At 36.0% G+C, this 24,903-nt stretch overlaps 1 protein-coding gene across 3 annotated transcripts in view; it reads right to left on the bottom strand.

The window, feature by feature from the left end:
* Positions 1-24,903, bottom strand: part of LOC150108792 (kinesin-like protein KIF11-B) — a 706,328-nt gene that overhangs the window by 187,016 nt on the left and 494,409 nt on the right. For all 3 annotated transcript variants that reach the window (XM_090403242.1, XM_090403252.1, XM_090403263.1), the window contains exon 19: positions 9,454-9,515. In XM_090403242.1, the coding sequence (XP_090259368.1) occupies positions 9,454-9,515 (62 nt within the window). The remainder of the gene's footprint in view (positions 1-9,453; positions 9,516-24,903) is intronic.

Genomic DNA, 24,903 nt, shown 5'->3' with positions numbered 1-24,903 from the left:
TACCGGTTGTAAGACTGATGCAACAGAAGAAGGAGTATGGCAGGTTCAGATGCCTTGATATTGCCTGAGCACTGCTGAATCCTTGTGCGTTATTCATTTCGTGTTCCATGGCAGCAAGTGCAACTTCGTCAACTTGTTGAGGAATATTCCATTTGTGCCCTCGTCCTGGTCTCACTGCTAAAGATCCACTATTTTCAAATCACAAAAAATTTTTTTTAAGATTTGCTATTGTCATTGGACCTTTTCTCCTATCCTTCAAATGCCAGAATTCTTGATGCGCAGCATTAGCGTTACTGCGTTGTCGTTAGTAAAGCTTGACTAGCAACGCATGTTCCGGTAAGGTGAGATGAATAGCAACCAGTATCAGAATAACACGAATCTGTTTTGATCTTCCCTATACTCACCAACTCATGAGTAGAAACAGTGAGATTGTGCAAATATCACATGCTTATGGTGCCAAATGTTCCCTAGTGACAGAATTTTGTACTATTTTTTATCTTCTGTAAATAAAAACCTCATGTTCCATATTGTACTTACACCAAAGTTAGTTGAATTTTGTCCAATACATTTTTCATTACAGGGCTCTGAACACGTCCTCTTTAATTATGGTCACCCAGTACTTTGAAAAAATGATTTACCACACTGTATAAAGGAAATTACATTTTTTTTAAAAAAAATGTCTATGTATTAATAAATTAAAGACTTAATTCTGTATGTTAGTCAAGTAAATAATAGTTTAATATCCGATGTTTCATTGACTAATATCTGTCAGCATTTTCAAAGGATACACTGGTAAGCTGAAAATGCTGACAGATATTAGTCGGTGAAACGTCGGATATTAAACTATTATTTATTTGACTAACATACAGAATTAAGTCTTTAATTTAATTTATTAATACTAGTGGTCAAGAAAAAGGTCATAATATGAAACGTCTATGTATTTTGCTCATCGTAACATCATTCACGGAGAGAGAGCGAGAGCAAAAGAATTGGTTACAACATGTAAAATATGAACACATGCTTGAGCATACTTCCACATGTCTCGGCAGTAGCTGAGTGAACAAATGCTATTGGTTCCAGGAAACTAAGCATAGTTGCGTAATTAAAAAAAAACAACAACTACATGAACAAATTTCTGAACAAGTTACAACAATTAATTTGCTGTAAATTATTCCCAAATATACTGTGAAGGTTGTATCTCCCTTAGGTAATTCAGAACCACAACCTTGTGATTATCTCTTTTCTTACCAATCAACACCCAGCCATTCTCAACCAAGATTCACCTAGCATTATAAGAACAACAAGGGTTAACCTCCAAGGTTTTTATGCTTCATTCCCTTGCTTGGATTATTGTTTTTGGTTTTCCAACCCAAATATATGCACTGAATGGATCATTAAAGTAATTCTCTCCAGAATGGAAGCAAACATTCCCCATTCACGCCCAATTTCCCTAAGTAAACCGTGGTTTTTCCAAAACTGCCCTAAGACTGTACAAAGGAAGAACTGAGCATACAAACTCCATATACCAAAGTCCAAAGCAGCACATATATATGTGCTGCTTTGGACTTTGGTATAAGCAGTGTGTACACAGACGCACACATTTTTTTAGTTAGGAAATTATTGATCATTTTAGTAATCTTATATTAACCACTAAGGTGATGCTTTTTAGAATTGTCTGTTATTGTTAGCCATTCTGTAATTCTTTACTGAAGATGCCTGTAACATTTAGGCAAAAATTCTACAAATAAATAAGTTTTAAAGTTAGTTTTCCTGCATTTTTATAGTTTTTTTAATATTAATATATAGGTTGACCAACCACCCTCTTGTAAATGGGCCAAATATAAAACACAGTGAAACATGCAGAAGTTATTATTTTTTTACAATAAATTTACACGTAAATCCCACAATAGTAGCAATCCTACTAGATATCAGCTAAATCAAGTAAACAAGATATTAGATAAGATAACATCCAATAATCAAGCAAACTATTAAGAAAAATGACAAAGAATGTACCATGTGAGGCCTCCTTGAATTTTATGGCACTCCTAAACTAGGAGTGTGCCATAACTGTGTGACAAAAATAACTGTTCTCCTCAATCAACTGTTGATTACAAAAGCAGTTCCATCTACAAAATTTTGTTTAACCTTCTTGGTTGTCTAATTGTTCGCTATATTCAATAAGAAATTTGCACAGAATTTCTCTTAAATTTTTTTTCTCCAGATGTTATTGTTAGCTTGAATATTGTATTTCTTTTTGCAAATATTCCTCATAGTGAGACATTAGAGTTGTTACCTCAAGAATTTGCATCTGAATTATAAACCTATTGAAATTTATGATCACTTATGGATTTTTCACCTGGAAAGACAAACTTTAGAGAGGTCGAAGAAAATGTGATAAGCTCCTCTCTCTCGAAATTTGGCCAATTCTTCTTCTTCTTCTTCCTTTCCAGGTTTATAGGCCAAGTGGCCTGTTCAGGATTCAATTCCATCTTTTTAAGGGTCTTCCTCTGCATCGAGTACCTTTTGGGTGGTAATTTAGAATTTGTTTAGGTATTCTGCTTCTATTCATTCTTAGTATATGTTCTTTCCATTTTTCTCTATAGCAAATAACTGTTTCATTTAGGGAGGTTGTAATTCCAAGTTTTTTTCTGATTTCGCTGCTTTTAATTTTGTCCATTATTGTGACTCCTTCAGTTCTGCGCAGAAATTTCATTTCGGATGATTCGATTCTTCTTTCATCTGCTTTTTTTAATTGTCCATATCTCACTGCCATAAAGTAAGGTTGGTTTAGCTACTGTATTGTAGATTCTTATTCGGGTGTGTTTTTGTACATAATTGGGTTTAAAAATTTTATTTATAATGTCTGTTACTTTTAAAAAGTTTGATATCTTTGGTTCTATATCTGCTTCATTTTCATGACATTGTGCAACCTAAATATTTGAATGTATTTACTTACTCTATTATTTTGTTGTTTATTACTATTTTGCTTCTTATTGGATTAGCACCTTGGAAGACCATGACTATTGTTTTGTCTGTTGATATTTCCATACTATATGTTTTTATCAGATTATTTAGACTGTAGAATGATTTTTGTAGTTCATTGTTTCCAAGGATTATTTGGTCATCAGCAAAAAGAAGAGTAACTAATCTGGTGTTATGGTTTATCTTGAATCCTCCTTCATTAGTTATCTTCCATTCTTTTATGATTTTATCTATGTATATATTAAATAAAATTGGTAAGAGAGGGCAACCCTGACGTACTCCTTGATTTATTGGTTTCCAGCTTGATGTTGAATTATTGTACTTCACAGATATTTTATTATCTTGATATATATTATATAAGGCTCTAAAGAGTTGGTTTGGTATTTCATATTCTTCTAGGATTTCCCATAGTTTTTCTCTGATAATTTTATCAAATGCTTTGGTGTAATCTATAAAAGCTATGCTTGTTTCTATGTTCATTTCTCTGTGTTTTTCAATTAATAATTTTAACATAAATGCAGAGTCTATGCAAGACCTGCCTTTTCTGAATCCATTTTGTTCTTCTATTAATTTTGGGTCTACTATACGTTTAAGTTTATATGCTAAGATTTTTGCATATACTTTATAACAGGTACTAAGTAAGCTGATTCCATGATAATTGTTACAATCAGATTTGTGTCCTTTTTTGTAGATGGGAATAACTATTGCTTTGGTCCAATCTTGTGGGCATTTTCCTTCTTTCCAGATCATATTATAAAAGTTAAGTAACCTGAGTGAGAATTCAAGTCCTGCATATTTGATAAGTTCCAAGTTTATATTGTCTTCTCCTGGAGCCTTTCCTGTTTTGCTTTGGGTTAATGCTTCTGTTAATTCTTCTAGAGTGATGTTTTCCATTTTCATCATACCATAGATCTTGGTAGTAATTTTGCCATGTTTCTATTTTAATGGTATTAATATCTGCTTTTTCTCTAGTTTCATTGCTTAGATCTTTGAGGATTTTATATGCATTAGGTCTTTTGAGCATACAGTCTCTCTCTAATTTTGTTACAAAATTGTTCCATCTGTTTCAGTTTATTCTCTTGCATGCTGCTTTTGCTTTTTTTCTGCTGCATTCGATTTTTGATTCTATTGTTTTTAGGTTGAGCCAATTTTTATATGCTTTTTTCTTTTCTTCAATAATGCATTTAATTTCATCATCCCAGTCCCTAAGGCCTCTTTTTCTTTTCCACTTTTTCTTTGTTCCTAAACTTTCTTTTGCAGCTTTTGTCATTATGGTTTTTAAGTTTGACCATTCTTCTTCTATGTTCTGATTTCCTTTTATACTTGTCATCCAGTTCTTTATTCTTTTTTGGTACAAGTCTTTAATACTACTATCGTCCAAAAGGTCTAACTTTGAAAGATTCAAAATTTCTATTTTCCTCATGCTTTTTTGTTCTTTTCCATTTTGGTTCCCATTTTATTTTTCCAATTAAAAGGTAGTGATCTGATTCTATTTCAGATCCCCCTGTACATACTCTTATATCTATTATCATTTCTGAAATTTTGATATTGCTGATTATGTAATCAATAATGCTTCTTGTGTCTCTTGCTTCCCAGGTGTATCTGTGGATGTCTTTATGTTTGAAGAAGGTGTTCATTATTTTAAAGTTATTGCTTATAGTAAAATCGCTTAATCTATTTCCATTACAGTTAAGTTCTCCGATAGGTCCTATGTTTGGTTTATATGGTTTATTGCGAATTCTTGCGTTGAGATCTCCTATTACCAAAATGTGATCCTTAGGATTGGTCTTATTTAATATGTTCTGCAGTTGGATGTAGAAGTTTTCAGGTGCATAAGCTCCAATTACTGTCATATAGCCTCTGTCTATTTTAATTTTCATTTCTATTATTCTATCGCTTGATAGCAAAGGAAAGCCACTTCCCTTGCTATCAAGATGATAGCCCCCTGTGGCCCACGAGTCCTTATTCAACATATTCGGACCACCCCTGTGGGCTCCCCTATCCGCCACCCAGGGGACGCGCTCTCTAGAGGTTAGGGTCTTCCGAGAGTTTGGCCAATTTTTATTTAAAATGTCCTGAAGAAAGAGTGATAAGTCTCTATCCTAAAACTAGACCCTCTGGATATGCTATGTAGATGATGTTTTTGCTATTTGGGATGGAACTGAACCAGAGCTTCTATCCTTTCTGCATAAAATCACTAATTTTCATCTTAGAATCAAATTTATTTGGAGAAATATTATCAGAAGCAACATCTTTTTTATACTTTCAAACATGAATCTCAGCTTCTTTCAACTTATGTCTATTACAAACCAACTTTTACAGGTTGCAATATTCCTCTCTCACAATCTTTTATTATTATTCGGGCACCTCCATGGAGTACAAAGACTCATTGTGAAAGATGCAATTATCTTACCTCTCCTTGAACCCATTAACAGACAAAGCAGTCACAACTGCCTCTGGCAACCTATTCCACTCATTCACAACTCTCAAAGCAAAATATCTACTCCCTACACCTTTATTCAACTTCCAGGGATGACCCCTTGTTCTGATCCTTCCAGCCGAGTGCCATATTTATGCATCAACCATCTCAAAAATATGGAACTGTAAACTATTTGATACTTAGCACACAAACTATGCCCCAAAATAATCTCTTTGACATGAATTAGAAACTATTAAGCAAATTGCTCTACTAAATGGTTACAGCCTAAGAAGTATAAAGATAATCAGTGATGACAGTTTCTCTCAACATCCTCCAAGATCTGCAGAAACTCTATTTCTAATCAAGGGCATTTCTGAGTGTGTGTATGAAAGATTCTGAAGAAATTCCTACTCAGTGCCATCTAATACTTCAACAAATCCTCAATCTTTTTTTTTTTTTTACTTTCTCCAAAAGACAAAATGTCACCATTTGTTGCTACTGTTTACCAAGTTCTGTGTTCTTGCAAACTTGTCTTTCATTTTGGTCAAATGAGACCACCACTTGAAAGTTTATTTTTCACTTGGTTAGAGTATAATAAAATTAGTTTAATCCTTTATCCAAGTGTGCCATTTCTGAGTGTGTGTATGAAAGATTCTGAAGAAATTCCTACTCAGTGCCATCTAATACTTCAACAAATCCTCAATCTTTTTTTTTTTTTACTTTCTCCAAAAGACAAAATGTCACCATTTGTTGCTACTGTTTACCAAGTTCTGTGTTCTTGCAAACTTGTCTTTCATTTTGGTCAAATGAGACCACCACTTGAAAGTTTATTTTTCACTTGGTTAGAGTATAATAAAATTAGTTTAATCCTTTATCCAAGTGTGAGCAAACAAAGTTTGCACCTGAAAGTATCTTCAGGACTGGGGTAAGGTGGTACAACACCAGGGCAACTCGTTGCAAAGGTGGAGCAAGCTACCAACACTCCTATCTCAGTATCTCTCATAATGCAAAACACATCTCCTTGCAGATATGTCTAATGTTATGCATTAAGGGAAGGGCCACAACCCAGACTAGTTTCGACCTTTATTGAGGTCTCTTCAGTGGGACTAGGCCCAAGTGAAGATACCAGGCCGAAGCATTAGCAGGTCATCTCTACCTACAGGAGTTTCCAAATGGTGTGCCACCCTTTTTTAATAAATTACTCTGGATTTAGAGAAAGACGTTGAAAGTTTACTTTTCACTTGGTTAGAGTATAATAAAATTAGTTTAATCCTTTATCCAAGTGTGAGCAAACAAAGTTTGCGCCTGAAAGTATCTTCACACATATCCGCAAGGAGATGTGTTTTGCATTATGAGAGATACTGAGATAGGAGTGTTGGTAGCTTTCTCCATCTTTGCAACGAGTTGCCCTGGTGTTGTATCACCTTACCCCAGTCCTGAAGATACTTTCAGGCGCAAACTTTGTTTGCTCACACTTGGATAAAGGATTAAACTAATTTTATTAGAGACCACCACTATTATGCAAAAAGTTTACTGTTCTTTTGTATTCAAATTTCTATCAATGTTCTCCAAACCCACACTGATGATGTTTTTCAAGGCATAAAATGAAATATTTGTTAATGTTTTTTTTTTTATTTTATTTTATTATTTTTTTTGTTGAGCCCATATATGAGAGGGTGGTAAATCAACCTATATGTTAGTACCGTGTGTGGGTATGGATGATTAATAAGTTTTTATTTCACTGTGGCAAATATGCATTATCTAAATATGGAAGTTCCATAGATGTCTTTATGAAATGGAACCAAACTGTGAACACATGAATCAACAATGAACTGTCAGAAACTTGCAAAACAATGTGTGATGATTATCTGCTTTCTCCACTTCTGTTCAACTTCAATAGTGAATAAATTTTTAAAAGAAAGAAGAAATGATGAGAATAAAATTGGAAGGGGAAAAACAACAACAACATAAACTTTGTTATGCAGATGATACAGTGCGATTGCTGAGTAAGTGAGTGAGAGAGAGAGACTTGCTTAAGGACAATGGAAAAATTAGAAAAAACTGCAAAATCAATCTTAAACAGAATAAAAAGCATGCTGATATCAAGAGATATAAGCCAAAAATAGATTAAGAATGATTAATATTATATTATTATAATTACAGCTATTTTGCCTGCTTCAGTTTAGGAGTACCCCTGTTTAAATGTCATTGGCTATTTACTCATGGATTCTTAGGGCATTATGAGTGTAGATGTACTAAAAAGTATATGTAGCCTAAGGAATAGAAAATTGCACATACCTTTTTCTGGGTGTTGTGGCTTTTCCTCAGTCTGCGATGTCGAAAACTGCAGAGTGTGTGTGTGTGGGGGGGTAAGCAGTTTGGTAGAATAAGTTAGAAAAACCCGGGTTTTTTTCTTAATATATAGAAACATATACTTTTATATAGGGTGGGGAAAAAAGTGAAAGGGTTAATTTTTTAAAATAGGGAGGGGGAAGGGGAAAGGTGGTTGACGGGGTGTGGACCGTTTCGACTATTCGTGGTCGTCATCTGAACACATTGGGAAAGTGGAAGCTATGTCAGGTCGGGTGGGTGCTTCTGCTTTAGAGGTGTTTGTGTTGTCTCCTATTGGTCGGGGTTGTGACCTCAATTTTATGTTGTGAAGCTTCCAAACCTCGGAGATTATGTAGGGCCTGTGTACGTTGATAGAGTTCGTGTCACACTTTATAGCTATTGTTTCCGATATTCTGAGCATTGTTTCATTGTCTTGTCTGTCTATTATGATGGCCTTGTCTATCTGCGGGGTGTGTTTTTGTTCAAGGGTGTGAACAGCTATTTCCGTTTTTCCTGTGTTTTGTATACGATTTTTCTTTTTGATGTTGCGTTTTTTAGTGTTTAAATGTTCTGGAATAGGGATGTTACAGTCACGGAAGTGTTCTTGTAGTCTTGCCCATAAAGACCTGATGGTGGAACCTGTGTAGGTGATGTCACAGTCTTTTTGGCAGGGAAATTTATAGACTACATTGTGCTGTTCAAATATTTCTTTTTGTGTGTGAGGTTTGGTGGATTTTAGGAGGTTTGCCAGTTTTTGGCTTGTGGTGAATACCAGTTTGTAGTCAGTATGTTTGAAGATGTATTTATAGGCTTTATATGTGTTTTGGGTGTATGGTAGTTTGATAATTTTTTGTGTAGGGAAGTTCGTTTTGGTACTTGGGTTGTTTTGGCGGTTTTTTGCCGTCTTGTTTGCATAGTTAATAAATAAAAAAAACCGCCAAAACAACCCAAGTACCAAAACGAACTTCCCTACACAAAAAATTATCAAATTTTTTGTGTAGGGAAGTTCGGGTTTTTCTAACTTATTCTACCAAACTGCCTACCCCCCCCCCCCCCCACACACACACACTCTGCAGTTTTCGACATCGCAGACTGAGGAAAAGCCACAACACCCAGAAAAAAGGTATGTGCAATTTTCTATTCCTTAGGCTACATATACTTTTTAGTACATCTACACTCATAATGCCCTAAGAATCCATGAGTAAATAGCCAATGACATTTAAACAGGGGTACTCCTAAACTGAAGCAGGCAAAATAGCTGTAATTATAATAGTTTATAAAGAGGAGTAACATGGGAGTTTTCCCAGAAATAATATACATGATTAATATTATATTTGGTATTCCCTTCTCTATAGAGTAAAAACATGGCCAATAAACGAGGAAGATATTAGAAGGATTGACGACTTTGAGATATGGACAAACAGAAGTGCAACAAAGATCAAAGTCCAAATGAGGAAGTTTTGGACATATCTTCAAAAAGATTTATTAGAGGGAAGACTTGAAGAAATAAAAGGAAGACTGACACACCTGGTTTAAAACAAAGACTAGCTGGACTTAAACTATGTAGAAACACAAAGAATAATCCAAGACAGGAATATATGGAGATGATGGCATATTAGTTAAGTTTATTATGGATACATTTCACATAACTTCATTTTATAATAAAGAAGGATGATATGACTTTCAAATAAAAAGCAAACTTTGAAATATCAAAAACCCACCTATCTATAATTTTTCTGTATTTTGCACAAGTCATCATTGCTTGAATCTGTTCACTTTGGATCTAGAAAGGAATAACAAAAGTTTTCATTAATATCCAGTTAAACCTAATCAAAGACAATATCTCTTTCCTTCTCACTCAAACTTTGAAATAGTATTGAACTACTGTAAATCACCTCATAATTAAGTCTAATGGAATGAATAAAGCACAGAGAAATAATTAAGCATAAGATTAACAGCTCCTATATTTCAGCTCTCTCACCGAGATTGTATCAGGGATACAATCTTAAAATTGTAAAAGCATATACAAAAACACACAAGACTATAAGTGGAAAAAGTTAAACTGGCAGCCGAAATTCATACGAGGGCCCTTCCCCCTATTCTATGGCTGCTGTTGGGAATTACACTTTTCCAAATCTTGGGTTTTAAAATCTGCTGCTAATTCTAAAAAATAGTCTTTCAAGTTTGTTTCAAATTCAAATCATTCTAAAAAGGAAATACACTGCTCTTACTGCACTAAGAAATTCTTAATAAATTATTTTTTAGATGAATGTGACATTAGTATGTTTTCACGTATACCAACATATGACATTGTTTCATGGCAACAATAAGGTATTGTTTAAGGGGCTATAATCATACATATGCTGGTCTGGTTGACTATCAGCTCTCCAGCCAAGAGGCTGCAGATTTGAATCCCATGTAGGCATGGATGTTTGTGATTGTCCCCTCCCAATATGGACTGGGTCACCATGGGAGTAGTAGACCCAAAACCACCTGCAATGGGAAAGGCCTTTGTCCTGCAGTAGATAAAAAAAACAACAACAACATACATACATACATATAAGAAATGTTTGCAATAGAAACACCATTATAGCAACCTCACTCTCTCATTAAAACAATTTACTGTCAAGTCCTAACTAAAGCACCATTGCATTAAAGCAAGCTATTCTAAAAGTGCTATGGGAACCTTTGGTCTCTGAAGTTTGCTAGTGAATTGCAAAAACCTTTGGACCCTCACATTTTCTAACTCTGCACAACGGATATTTTTTGTCAGTCTGTACCCAAGTTCTATACTTTGCTATGTAATGGAGTTTCACAAATCAGTATCCAGAATGGTCACTATAATGTGTGTGAAGAATCAACTTCAAATTCCAAAATTACTCAAAAGGCCACTTGTATGCCCATCAATAACAGAGGATGTTACTGCATAACTGCTTCTAAGCATATTAAAAAAAAGCACTATTGAACACGTTGAGTGCATTCACTACAACAGCTGCAAGTAGTGAAATTTAATTTCACTAGTGGCAGCTAATTTTGACGATGTTTGATTATATTAAAGGGATAAAAATGCTATGTTGCTATACAGCCAGTAAGTGAAACTCAAGATCGAGAACTACGATCTATGAGTTTCAATGCCGAAAAACTATCGGCGAAGGCAATTCGAAGCCAAGGTGGAGCAAGCTCTCTCACTATTCTTGATATTCTCTCATAAAATGAAAAGCCGTTTGGCGTTTCATTTTAATTACAAGATGTTTGATTATATTTTCCTTCAATACTTGTCTAGAGTTTCCTTATAAAGCATTTAACCATATAATAATTATAATATAATTATATATGGTTATAAATAATTATAACCATAAAATACTTTTTCTTTTAAGGTTACACGGTGATCAGCATTCATATTTGTTAAATTAGGGACACAAAACACACGTGTTGAAAAGATTATTTTATTGATTAATAATAAAATAATAACTTTACGTTTCGACCCCTGTATTGAGATCATCTTCAGAAGGATACATTCAGAAGTATAAGAACAAGCTATATGTTGCTGTACTCTATACAAGTAAATTACATCTACGTTGTTAACTAATCTTTTTTTCTTAGTCTGCCGTCCAGTGGAAAAAAATAAATAAAAAATAAAATTAAATAAAAAAATAAAAATTAATTAAATAAATAAATAAAATTAAAAACTACAATAAACTCTGCTAAAGTCCTCACGTACTAGGATTCTTCTGGAATTATATAGTTATATTACTATTATCTTTTGGATTTGTACAGTACATGTTGCTATTGAATGTTCAAGGAAAAAAAAAACACTTCACTAGGTCTTGTATTGAGATTTTTCTTCATGGTTGCTATGAAGGTTGTAGATGGGTCCTCCACATTCTTGGAATTGTTAGACCATCATTTTTATTCAGATTCGGATCATGTTTGAGCATTTTACAAGCTTCCTTGAATTTCCACTCGAACCAGGTTTTGGTGCGGTGTAGGGACTTAGTACCTTTCCAGTCAATTCTGTGGTATGTTTGGAGTGCGTGGTCAGAAAGGCCAGTTTTTCCAAAATGGAGGTATTTTATGTGACGTTTGTGTTCATCTTTTCTGATTGGGATGGTTCGCCCTGTTTCCCTTATGTATGGTATGTTACATGTGCAATCTATTTTGTAAACCCCTGGGTGGACTAAGTGTGGCAGGGGATCCTTGGAAGAACTGAGTAGGTGTCTTAATTTTGTCGGGAGTTTAAAGGTGGTTTTGATGTTGTATTTGTGTAGTGTTCTGTCTATTTTTTCTGAAATGCCTCTAACATATGGTATAGCAATAGCATTTTTGAAATCTTTTTTGTTATTAGTGGTATCTTTGTGGAGGATCTTGTGAATGGTTTTTATATTGTATCCATTTTTTATAAAGGTATGTTTGATGGTCTCATATTCATGGTTAAGAGCTTGTTCATTTGAACAAATGGTTTGAGCTCTGTGTTTAAGGGTGCTTATGATCCCTAGTTTTTGTGTTGGGTGGTGATAAGTTTTGTGTATGTACTGGCCTGTGTGTGTAGGTTTGCGGTAAACTGAGAAGGAGAGACAGCCTGAAGGAAGACATGTGACAAGTGTGTCTAGGAACGGAAGAGAGTTGGTTTTTTTTTCAACTTCAATGGTGAATTGGATGCGTTTGTGTTGTTTGTTCAGGTGGCTAAGGAATGTATCTAGTGCTTGGCGGCCGTGGGGCCAAATGGCAAAAATATCGTCGACGTATCTGAGCCAAATTTTGGGCTTTAGACACGCCGATTCTAGAGCTCGTTGCTCAAAATCTTCCATGTAAAAGTTCGCTATTGGGGGAGAGGAGTGGAGAGCCCATGGCGGTACCCTCTTTTTGAAGGTAAAAATTGTTTTGCCACACGAAGTATCCGGAGCGGAGTACGTGGGCAAAGAGGGCCGTGATGTGATGCGGAAATATGTTCTGTAAGAGTAGGATAGTATCATTGATTGGGACATTGGTGAAAAGGGAAGTTATGTCAAAGCTGACTAATAGATCTTGGTCGTTGAGTGTAATATTTTAAATTTTGTTTATGAATTGTTGTGTATTTTTTATGTAGGAAGGGGAACGACCAACCAATTCCTTGAGTGTGGCTGCTAATTTTTTGGCTAAGTAGTAATTCGGACTCAATTCCTTCCACAATTGGACATAATGGCGTGTCTGTTTTGTGTACTTTTGGCAGGCCATAAATTCTGGGAGCGCGGGCATACTGCGGTATTAATTTTTTGATTGTTTCTTCCGGCCACGTGTTAACTGATTTAAGTAGTTCAGTAATTTTCTTTTTGTTATGTTGCGTGGGGTTGTAATTTACCATTTGGTAGGTGTTGTGATCCTACCAAATGCCAAAAGAGTCATCATAATCCATGGAGATGTGACCCACAAGCAGTGCAGCCTCTATGGTAAACTAAAGCCACATAGTTCCATGTTAATTAATCGACTGGCCTTTTTGAAACGATGTAGAGACAGCAACTTAATACCGAACTGCATTAAACTAAAGAAGAAATTTACATCAGCTATAGCGCTCCGTATCTACGCCAGGCTAGAAAAAGCTTTGTTAAGAGAACAAATTCACGAGACACGAAAGAACCTAGCATCGACCCAGGCCAAAGTGTTACAACTGAAATTTGATGTATCCAGTTACGTTAATCAGGAAATTTGGAATATTCTAGACAGGTTCACAGACGACTCGGCCAAGCACCTACTACTCAAAAACAAAGAACAATTAATAACAAAGTTTCAAGCATTAAAACTACAGGAAAGCACAAGATAATTCCGACGCCATAACGGAAGGAGCAGCCAATCACCCAACAACACAGTTAGGAGCAATCTACCACCATTGGACCGCTGTCTGGTTATCAACAATCGGATTACAACCTAACACAAGGTGAACTCTCGCTACTTGAGAAAGGTTTAAATTACACCATTGCTCCGAGGTCAGTAAATAAACTAGACATAATATATCATATCGAGAGAGGTTTAAGATCCCTCCCCGCCAATGTAGCTGACAAAATACGGAAACTGACTGTTTACTAAATTCAACCAAAAAATTAATACCGCAGTATGCCCTCGCTCCCAGAATTTATGGCCTGCCAAAAGTACACAAAACAGACACGCCATTACGTCCAATTGTGGAAGGAATTGACAGTCCGAATTACTACTTAGCCAAAAAATTAGCAGCCACACTCAAGGAATTGGTTGGTCATTCCCCTTCCTACATAAAAAATACACAACAATTCATAAACAAAATTTAAAATATTACACTCAACGACCAAGATCTATTAGTCAGCTTTGACATAACTTCCCTTTTCACCAATGTCCCAATCAATGATACTATCCTACTCTTACAGAACATATTTCCGCATCACATCACGGCCCTCTTTGCCCACGTACTCCGCTCCGGATACTTCGTGTGGCAAAAAAATTTTTACCTTCAAAAAGAGGGTACCGCCATGGGCTCTCCACTCCTCTCCCCCAATAGCGAACTTTTACATGGAAGATTTTGAGCAACGAGCTCTAGAATCGGCGTGTCTAAAGCCCAAAATTTGGCTCAGATACGTCGACGATATTTTCGCCATTTGGCTCCACGGCCACCAAGCACTAGATACATTCCTTAGCCACCTGAACAAACAACACAAACGCATCCAATTCGCCATTGAAATTGAAAAAAAAAAACAACTCTCTTCCGTTCCTAGACACACACTTGTCACACGTCTTCCTTCAGGCTGTCTCTCCTTCTCAGTTTACTGCAAACCTACACACACAGGCCAGTACATACACAAAACTTATCACCACCCAACACAAAAACTAGGGATCATAAGCACCCTTAAACACAGAGCTCAAACCATTTGTTCAAATGAACAAGCTCTTAACCATGAATATGAGACCATCAAACATACCTTTATAAAAAATGGATACAATATAAAAACCATTCACAAGATCCTCCACAAAGATACCACTAATAACAAAAAAGATTTCAAAAATGCTATTGCTATACCATATGTTAGAGGCATTTCAGAAAAAAAATAGACAGAACACTACACAAATACAACATCAAAACCACCTTTAAACCCCCGACAAAATTAAGACACCTACTCAGTTCTTCCAAGGATCTCCTGCCACACTTAGTCCACCCAGGGGTTTACAAAATAGATTGCACATGTAACATACCATACATAGGGGAAACAGGGTGAACCATCCCAATCAGAAAAGATGAACACAAACGTCACATAAAATACCTCCATTTTGGAAAAACTGGCCTTTCCGATCACGCACTCCAAACATACCACAGAATTGACTGGAAAGGTACTAAGTCCCTACACCGCACCAAAACCTGGTTCGAGTGGAAATTCAAGGAAGCTTGTGAAATGCTCAAACATGATCCGAATCTGAATAAAAAACGATGGTCTAACAATTCCAAGAATGTGGAGGACCCATCTACAACCTTCATAGCAACCATGAAGAAAAATCTCAATACAAGACCTAGTGAAGTGTTTTTTTTTTTCCTTGAACATTCAATAGCAACATGCACTGTACAAATCCAAGAGATAATCGTAATATAACTGTATAATTCCAGAAGAATCCTAGTACGTGAGGACTTTAGCAGAGTTTATTGTAGTTTTTAATTTTATTTATTTAATTTTTATTTTTTTATTTAATTTTATTTTTTATTTATTTTTTTCCACTGGAGGGCAGGCTAAGAAAAAAAGATTAGTTAACAACGTAGATGTAATTTACTTGTATAGAATGCAACAACATGTAGCTTGTTCTTATACTTCTGAATGTATCCTTCTGAAGATGACCTCAATACAGGGGTCGAAACGTAAAGTTATTTTATTATTAATCAGTAAAATAAGCTTTTCAACACGTGTTTTGTGTTGAAATCTTTTGTGTTGAAAGTGATTTAACAAATTCATATTTGTTAAATCACTAATTTAACAAATATGAATAACCATAAAATAATTTGTTATAATAATGACTTGGAAGTTTTTCCCCAAAATATGGAGGTAGCAGGGTTTTTTCTCCTGGGAACTGAGGTTTTTCATCCTGGGTACAGACAAATCGTCCATTAGAACACATGCAATTTACAGACAAAAAATACTGATGGTAGTGGTGATGGTACGATGTGTGTAGTGGAGTGCCCTGCTGTAATGAGTCCTTGCAAGTGTCACATAATAAAATCTAATCTATAGCAACCTTTCATTAATGTGGCATAGTCCTCTAGTAGCAAGCAATCCCTAAGAATTCGATATATAATTAACAATTCAACGAAATAAATTCCTTAAGGGCATTAAGCACTGCATATTTCTTCTTTTTCATCTTCTATGATTTTTAAACTACAAAATTAAATCATTTTCTTCTTAAGATATTCCCTTAGATTAATCTGGTTGGCCTTCTCTGACTTTTAACAAATTTTAAAAGATTTTCTTGGATAGAGACAGACATTTCTATCCATTTCTTGCCAGCCTGGCTGGCTGAGTGGTTAGCGTATCCGCTCTCCAGTCAAAAGGCTGTGGGCATGGATGATTGTGATTGTGAAAATAGCAGTGGTGGTAATGAGCGGAAGATGGCGTTTGCATCGTTGGAGAGAGAGAGTTGTAACAGTAGGTGCCCTCCCTCAATGAGCCCTTGGACTCTCTGGAGGTGTCACGTAATAATAATAATAATAATTTAATTTAAATTTTCTTTATAGAAGAAAAATTAAATTTTGTGTATCCACTCAAAAGTTTCTAAAAATCAATTAAAATATAATATTTGCAGTATTCTGGCCATCTAACTGTACTGGGAGAAAAAAATAAATAAATAAAAATATTTGATTGTGCTATTATTCCCAAGTCCTTTTCACATAGAGTATACCAAAACAGAGGAGTTTAAATTTTTTCTCTACTGAAAGGATAAAAGTGAATTTTCCTTTGTCTAAGAAAGGAAGACAGCATAAACATACAGCACAGCCAAACCTAATATTTGAGTATCTTCTTGTGATCACCACAAAAGGGCATAAACGTACAGTACAATAATACTGTGGATGAGCTAATGGTTAAATAATCCAGAAACTCCAATTTAGAAACCAATGATGGAATATTTCAAGTCTGATTCTGGGCAGAGATTTCACATCGTGATGAAATTCACCCATGAATTAAAGACATTGGCAAACATCTATGCAGCAGTGGGATATGAATCCATGATCTGGTGTACATCATGCATTCAAATGGTTTGGTTAGGTTAGGCTCTTCTGGGGGAATCAAGGCCTCAAAGAATGTCTTGGTTAATTTTCAAATGACTTTTCCATTATTTATTTGTTTATAGTTAATTTTAGTTTATTTGTTATTCAAAAGGCTACCATTTTGTCTTTATAATAATGTTTCACTTACTCTTCTCTTGCTATTATATGATATATAGTATTTTAAATGTAAACTTGTCCCAGATGGGAATGCAGGATCATTATTTAGATAGAAATAATTCTTATGTGGAAATGTTAAATTATTATATTTGAAAGTATAAATGTATAGCCTGTTGTTGATATCTTCTTTAAAGAATTTATTACCAACAATATAAGTTTGTATCAAATTTTTTTTGACATTCTGGCAAAGTAGCACTGAGGTCTGCACAAAAGAGGGCTTGTATTAATATTTTAAATTTGGGCCTTTTCTTTTCCTTTGTTAATTTAATATCTTTTGGGCTTGCAGTCTAGTTTACTGTTGGTTTCAAATAAGTGAATCTAATAGTAACCTTAGATTAAAATCATCATGCATAAATATGAGATCTAATCAAAATATTAAGACTGAAGTAGTGAAACCAAAATGTATTTACAGGGGTGTGTTTATCAGTTTCCCTCAGAATAGGCTCTTCTGCAGAGAAAGGTTTGTTTGATCGTGATTTAATTCTGGTTTAATTGAGAACCTTACAAATGCAGCTTTTGGTATTGCTGAAATCTCCTTCAGCAATACCAAAATTTGTATTTGCATTTGTATCATCTGATTAAATCCTTTGACCTGCAAGATTTCCTGAAGTTGAAAAAGAAGTTATACTGAGCCATAGTTACTCTAGTGAAATACTATGTTTGCCAAATAGCACAGGTTGGGTTAAGTGTACAAGGGCACTGTCAGTGAATTTTTAATTTATTAAACTCATTTTGTGGTCATACCATTTAAAGAAAGAAAGATATTTCATAATCCTTGTGAAATGTGAATGCTACTTTTTCAAGTATTATATTTGCTGTTAATATATTTCTTCACTAATGATTCTATGGCATCATCAGAGCTATTACTTTGAAAATGCACAATATTCACATTAATATACACAATGTTATAGTTATAAAAGAAAAGTAACTCACTGTTAAGACAAGTAATTAGATCATTATATTGCCGGCCTGGTTGGCCGAGTGTATCCACTCTCCAGCCAAAAGGTTGCAGGTTCGAATCCCGCCGTGGGCATGGATGTTTGTGATTGTCTGTGAAAATAGTGGTGGTGGTCGGCAGTAGATGATGAAGGTAGCTGCGGTTAATGGAGACAGAGAGTTGTAAAGCAAGTGCACTCCCTCAATGAGTCTTTGGACTCCCTGGAGGTGTTATGTAATACTACTACTACTAATAACATCAAAGTGTTAAACCTCTGATGCCTCTCAGTAAGCCATCTATACCTATATACCACAAGCCTGTTTTTCATATCCATCCCTTTCAATTTTGTATAATAATCTCCAGTGTCAAATGCCTTGCCAGAATTCAAAAGTATTGTGGTATATTCAAGAAACCCTTTCTGGTCTATGGAAGAACTCTCTTCAGCTGCCTTACAATCAACACATGATATATGGAGAGAACACTGGTCTAACAATCTCCCAACAAATGGTTTCATGGTTGAAGATCCCTGTGCTCTGCAGCCTGGTTTTGCCCTTCCTAGGAAGATTTGGTCATTTATCAACAGGATCAAAACTAACCAGGGCAGATGTGGCTACCTACTGCATATAATGGAGACTGTCAGACCACCCTTATTGTGACTGTTCTCCTGTGGCCAAGACAATCACTCATATTGTGAATGACTGCCCAAGGCACCAATTTTATGGTGGTGCCTCCAGGACATCCATGAGGTGATAGATCACACCCTGGGTTGGCTTTCTGATCTGGACAGTGACTTGTAGCTGCTTTTGCCATAAGAATAAATAAATAAAATTCAATCCTGCAGTCACTTTATTAAAATATATGAGCAAAGTGCTAAAGCAAGACCTATCTAATTTAAGAAAGCCATGCTGTCTATATATCTATATATGTGTGTGTGTGTAGAAAGTTTTTTACCTTTGGTATAATATATGTCAAAGATACCAAGCTATTTTAAACTTGGTTTTACTCCATTTCCCAAGCAAGCAAATAGACAAATAAGTCAAGCTTGCGCTTGCACGTAGTGTTGGTCTAACTGACCCACAAGGTAGTGCAAGTCTAGGCAACTCGTGGTAAAGGTGGAATAAGCTCTGATCACTATTCTTAATATTTACCCTTAATGCAAAGCCCATCTCCTTGAGGAGATATATGATGCTATGCATTAAAAGCAAGGGGTCACTACCCAGACCGGTTTATTTGTCTGTTTGCTTACTTGGGAAATGGAGTAAAACCAGCTTTAAAATAGCTTGGTATCTTTAACATATCTTCAACATATTAACACACACACACATATATGTATATATATACACATACATATTCAGTCAACATATATCAATGGATTTTGGATTAGACAAATGTGTTGTTGGAATAACAAGGGGAAAGTGTGAAGACTTGAACGAAATCAAGCTGCTCAATGGCAAAAAAATCAATAAAATTTGAAGATAGCTACAAATATTTGGGAATTTTAGAAGCAAATAATGCTTCTAAATTCTGCACAATAAGATCAACGAAAAAACTAGAGCAGAATACATAAGGCGGCTAAGAAAACTCCTTAAGTCAATGCTTAATGTCAAAAATTTGATAAAAGCAATTAACACCTGGGCCATACCTGTTCTGAGATATTCAGCAGGCATTGTTGAATGGACCCAGCTAGAATTGGAGAATTTAGATCGAAAAACTCGAAAATTAATGACAAGGCACCATGCTCTTAATCCTCGCAGTGACATTGATAAGCTTTCTTCCACCGTATTTTGTGGCGTGTATCCAGAGCATGGTCTGCAAGACCAGAATGGATGTACTTGTGAAAACGAGTGTAGTCCTTGTGTTCAGAAATTCTGATATTCACTGTCCTGCCTGTTTGGCCAAAGTAAGACAGCTTATAGCTGCAAGGGACCTGGTATACACCAGGTAGGTCTAGGGGAAGTGGTTGGTCTTTAGTGGAGCGGATAAGGGATGCCAATTTTCTGTATAGTCTGTAACAGGAGGTGAGGTCATGTTTTTTTAAAATTTTGGTAATTTTTTCCGAGGTGCCTCGGATGTAGGGAATGGTGATGGATTTAGAGTAATCCTTGTTGTGGTGGGGGTTGTGGTTTTGAAGGTTTCAATTTTTTTTGGATTTTTTTTGGGGGGGGGGGGCTATTGGCTGAGAAAGTGTTGAGGATGTGATTTAGTTCAGTGTTTAGAGCGATGTCATTAGAACAGATTAAAAAAACATGACCTGACCTCCTGTTACAAACCATACAGAAAATTGGCATCCCTTATCTGCTCCACTAAAAACCAACCACTTCCCCTAGACCTACCTGGTGTATACCAGGTCCCTTGTAAACTGTCTTACTTTGGCCAAACAGGCAGGACAGCGAATATCAGAATTTCTGAACACAAGGACTACATCTGTTTTCACAAGTACAGCCATTCTGGTCTTGCAGATCATGCTCTGAATACACGCCACAAAATATGGTGGAAGAAAGCTACAGTAATACACCGTAGTATATACAAATTCGAAATACTATTTATGGAATCAGCCTCAGCCCTAAGAAACTCTCCAAACTTCAACAAATTTGGTTGTATGAGACTGCCCCAAATTTGGGAGGCTTACATCAGCAGACATTCAGTCCAACGGCCAAGAACACCTACTTAGCTCGCTAGAGGGCACCATCAGAACTTTTAGGAGAACAATAACTTCATTACTTCATTCTCAGTTACTGTGTTGTAGGGCCAATGTGCAAGTGCCTTTTTTTGTAAGTTCTTTTTGAAGATGGCAACGTGATGTTGCCGAAATATCGGAAATATTTATTAAAGTGTAATTTAAGTTATATTCGTACCTACGTTGTCAATTCCTTAAGTGATTTAGTAATGCATAACCAATGTATAACCCTATATAACAGTGGTTGAAAAAGATGAAAACAAGAGTGTTCAGTTTATCAAAATATCAGTACCAGGAGATAACCAAATTCTGAAAAAGAAACTGAAAAAATTACAAAGTATCGAGTTGCAAATCAAAGTTGAACGAATTTGGCAAAAGAAAACGAAAGTTGTTTCCATAATAATAGGTACTTTAGGTCCCCTCCCCCAAACACTGAAAAAACATCTAGAAGCACTCGAGTTAGATGGAGTGAAAACCGGACAGTTGCAAAAGGATGATGTTTGGCACAGCATTCATATTCAGAAGGTATTTCCACAATTCATAGGAAGCAAATCAAGCTCGAATGAATAACACATGCGCGCACGTACACATTTAATTTTTCTAAGTATGTCACCTTACGTACCGATATTAAAGCAAGATATATATCTACTTTAATATCAGTACATAAAGTGACATACTTAGAAAAATTAAACACGGAAACTGAAACTTATGTAAAATAAATTTAAGTGGTAAAATTTATTTCACACAAGTTTTATTTTGTGTTTAATTTTTTTCTAAATATACATGTACAGTTCTGTAAAAAATATTATGATCACCACTCTAATAATTCATATGTTCATCTCTTGCTGCAACCAGATGTACTATATTATTATTATTGCACCCTCCATGGAGTCAGCAGTCTCATCGTGGGAGGTTCATTCAACTGACAACATATTTATCATACCAAATCTTAAAATCCTTAATACTCTGCATTAACAACACAGTCTGGTAATGTGCTTCATTCACTGACAATTCTCCATGTAAAAAAAACCCTCACACCCCTTTTCACTACACTCTAGTTTTTCCCCTCCCGCCTTCTACTCTTTTTACAATCTCACTGATTAATCCGATAAAATCCTCTAACTTAAATGTCTCTAGGTGTGACAAGGACTCTATTAAGACCTTTAAATGTTGCAGAAAGTATTGCTACCTATAGATCTGCAAGTGATGTTTCAGGTGGAGGACTCATTGGATTTTGCAATTGATGTAATCCCAGAGTTATTCTATGAGAATTAAACTTTATTGCTGTCATGTTTGGTGAACCACTCTCAGACAGTGGCAATGCAACATGGCTATTATCCTAGCAGATGACACCTGTACCATATGGGAAGAAGGTCAGCATGAAGGGATGTATCTTATCAGTCACAATGGTATAGCATTTGTAATATGGTCTACAGGTATCAAGGATCCAAGAGAGTCCCAGAAAAACTTTTCCATAACATAATACTGTCACCTCCCTGTTCCACCATGACAAGGAGAATGATTTCTCTTCTAACTCCTCCACCTTCCCTATCATCCACATGGCATAAGTATGGGTACCTTGATTGGATGCCCTCTAATGCAGAGACATACAGGGTGTTCGGGATAAATTTGACATATTTATAATTAATTATATTTTTCCGTAAGTTACATGTATTAACACACACTTCTCTTCATTTAAAAGGTTGGACCCTTCTTCATTCATATACAAGATGTCAGAAAGGATGGATAGCTGGAACCCACCTGAATCATGGAAGAGAATAACTTGTATCATGATGATTCGTGCTGGCCATCAAAATAAGGATATTTCGACTGCTGCCCAATGCTCCCTGAATACAGTAAAAACAATCAGGCATGAACTAGAGACTTGCAATGGTGACTACGAGGATGTAGCAAGAAGAAAGATCCCTAGCAGACGATCTGATTGCGTTCGTACAGCAGAATTCCTCGCAAATCTGCAGGAACAGGTGTTGAAGATCCCTGGCATTGGAATTCGGGCTTTGTCACGTGAAATGAATGTTGCAGCCTCTACTATGAAGCTTGCACTCAATGAAGACCTCCGCTACTACTCATACAAGCGCCGCAAAGGTCAGCTGCTTACAGAAAAGGCCCGTGAAAAACGTTTGATAAACGCGAAGAAACTTCTAAGCAAAGTGAAACATCCTGCGGAACCACAAACAATCTGGTTCTTTTCCGATGAGAAAAACTTTTGCCAGGATCAAAAACACAACACGCAGAATAACAGATGGCTTGCATACAGTACAAAGGACATTCCTCGTGTAATGCAGACTAAATTTCCCCAAACTGTGATGGTTTTCGGATGTGTATCCTCTGAAGGCAATGTGATGCCTCCGCATTTTTTCCAAGAGGGCCTCAGGTTGACTTCAGATGGCTACGTGGAGTTGCTAAACACTGTAGTCAAGCCCTGGATAACAAGGGTAGCCAATGGTAGGCCGTATGTATGGCAGCAGGATTCGGCCCCTTGCCACACCTCTGGGAAAAGTCAAAAATGGTTGTCTGAAAATTTCTACGACTTCACCAGTCCAAATGTTTGGCCTCCAAACTCCCCAGACCTTAACCCCATGGATTATTTTGTATGGGGCGCAGTTGAAAAAGACACCAATCGCACTTCCAGTAATACAAAAGCCCAGTTAATGGATAAAATTAAAACAGTTTTTGCGGCCCTTCCCAGGGAGACTGTAGCATCAGCTTGTTCGAGGTTCCGAAGCAGGATTGAAGCTGTGATCGATGCTAATGGTGGTTATTTTGAGTAAATCTTGTTGATAGTATTGTAATTAACTCTGCCTGTAATGTTTTTTGTCAATTCATTAAATTTAATAGATACAAAGAAGATTTTCTTTTTCCTTACGAAACTGTCAAATTTATCCCGAACACCCTGTATATGGAGGAGAGTATGTTGGATTGTGGTCTGGGAAACACCAACATTCATTCATTTACTGGTTAAATTTTGTACAAGCCATTCCACAGTTTTTTTTTTTTGTATGAGGATGCATCAGTTGGGACAATCTATATTCACCACAACTGCTGATGGGACATGGGCTTCTGCTATCCCCCCTTGCACTTGCTGATTGATCTAATATTCCACAAAGAAACTTAATGTTTTGCATTGCAGTTGCTGATGTTAGGCTTGCATATGGCTGCACAGTCATAGAAATCCATGTTCTTCAGTTCCAATGAATAATTGTGGTACTGGCATTGTTTTTCAGAGATATTCCTTCATCCTGCATGCCCGCTCCATCATCCAGTCTATATTTCCACAGTTAAAATCACCTATAAATGATAGTCCTACTTATATCCATAAGACTGATTAGTCTATGCAGATCACAGCCATCTTTGGATCAGCATCCAATTCACACTAGACAGGCTATATCATTTACCAATTCTAAAAATTCTCTTCCTTTATTCCTGATACTTCTGGCATTAGGGAATTTGTAGATATATATTAAGTAACCATTACCTGATTGGCTTGAATAAGCAGCCTGAGTTGATTCTTTACCCATTCTGCAACAATCATTGCATATGTTTGACAAAACTAGCCCACCTTTCCATGATTATCTCTCTCTCTGCATCATAACAATTTTTATCTCTCATCTTTCTGCACATGTCCAAGATATGTAATGCAGTACCGTGACATATCTAGTTTCTTGCCTACTGTAATCAGTCCTTCATTGAACAACAATTTTTCTAAACATTTAACACCAAAACCATTTAACTGCAATCACTGTACCAGTACAAAGTCTTTCTATCATCAAAAACACGCCAAACTTCAACAATGTACACCATTTCTCTTGCAGAGTCTGTATACATTGAATCATTAGCAATTACAGCTCTCATTATCAGTTTACAAGCCATAACTTGGCAACAGACTTACAATAAAGAATTTCAGACAACAAAATTAAGGAGGATTTCAGGGTCTGGGGAAAATGGTTCATTTGAGGCTGTCTGGTGTGAGATAGATGGATAAGACAAAATATATTGTTGGTTGCTGCTATAGACCCAGGAGTTCTGCAGGAAGATGTGGGTACCATGCATCAGCAGATTAGGACAATGAATGTAGGATGAGCAATTATTGTGGAGACTTCAACTATGGGGAC

Source organism: Typopeltis vanoorti, chromosome 2 (genome assembly GCF_054136105.1).
Source record: "Typopeltis vanoorti isolate ZY-2024b chromosome 2, IOZ_Tvanoo_1.0, whole genome shotgun sequence".
Lineage (NCBI taxonomy): Eukaryota > Metazoa > Arthropoda > Arachnida > Uropygi > Thelyphonidae > Typopeltis > Typopeltis vanoorti.
This window is presented reverse-complemented; position numbering and strand designations above follow the sequence as displayed.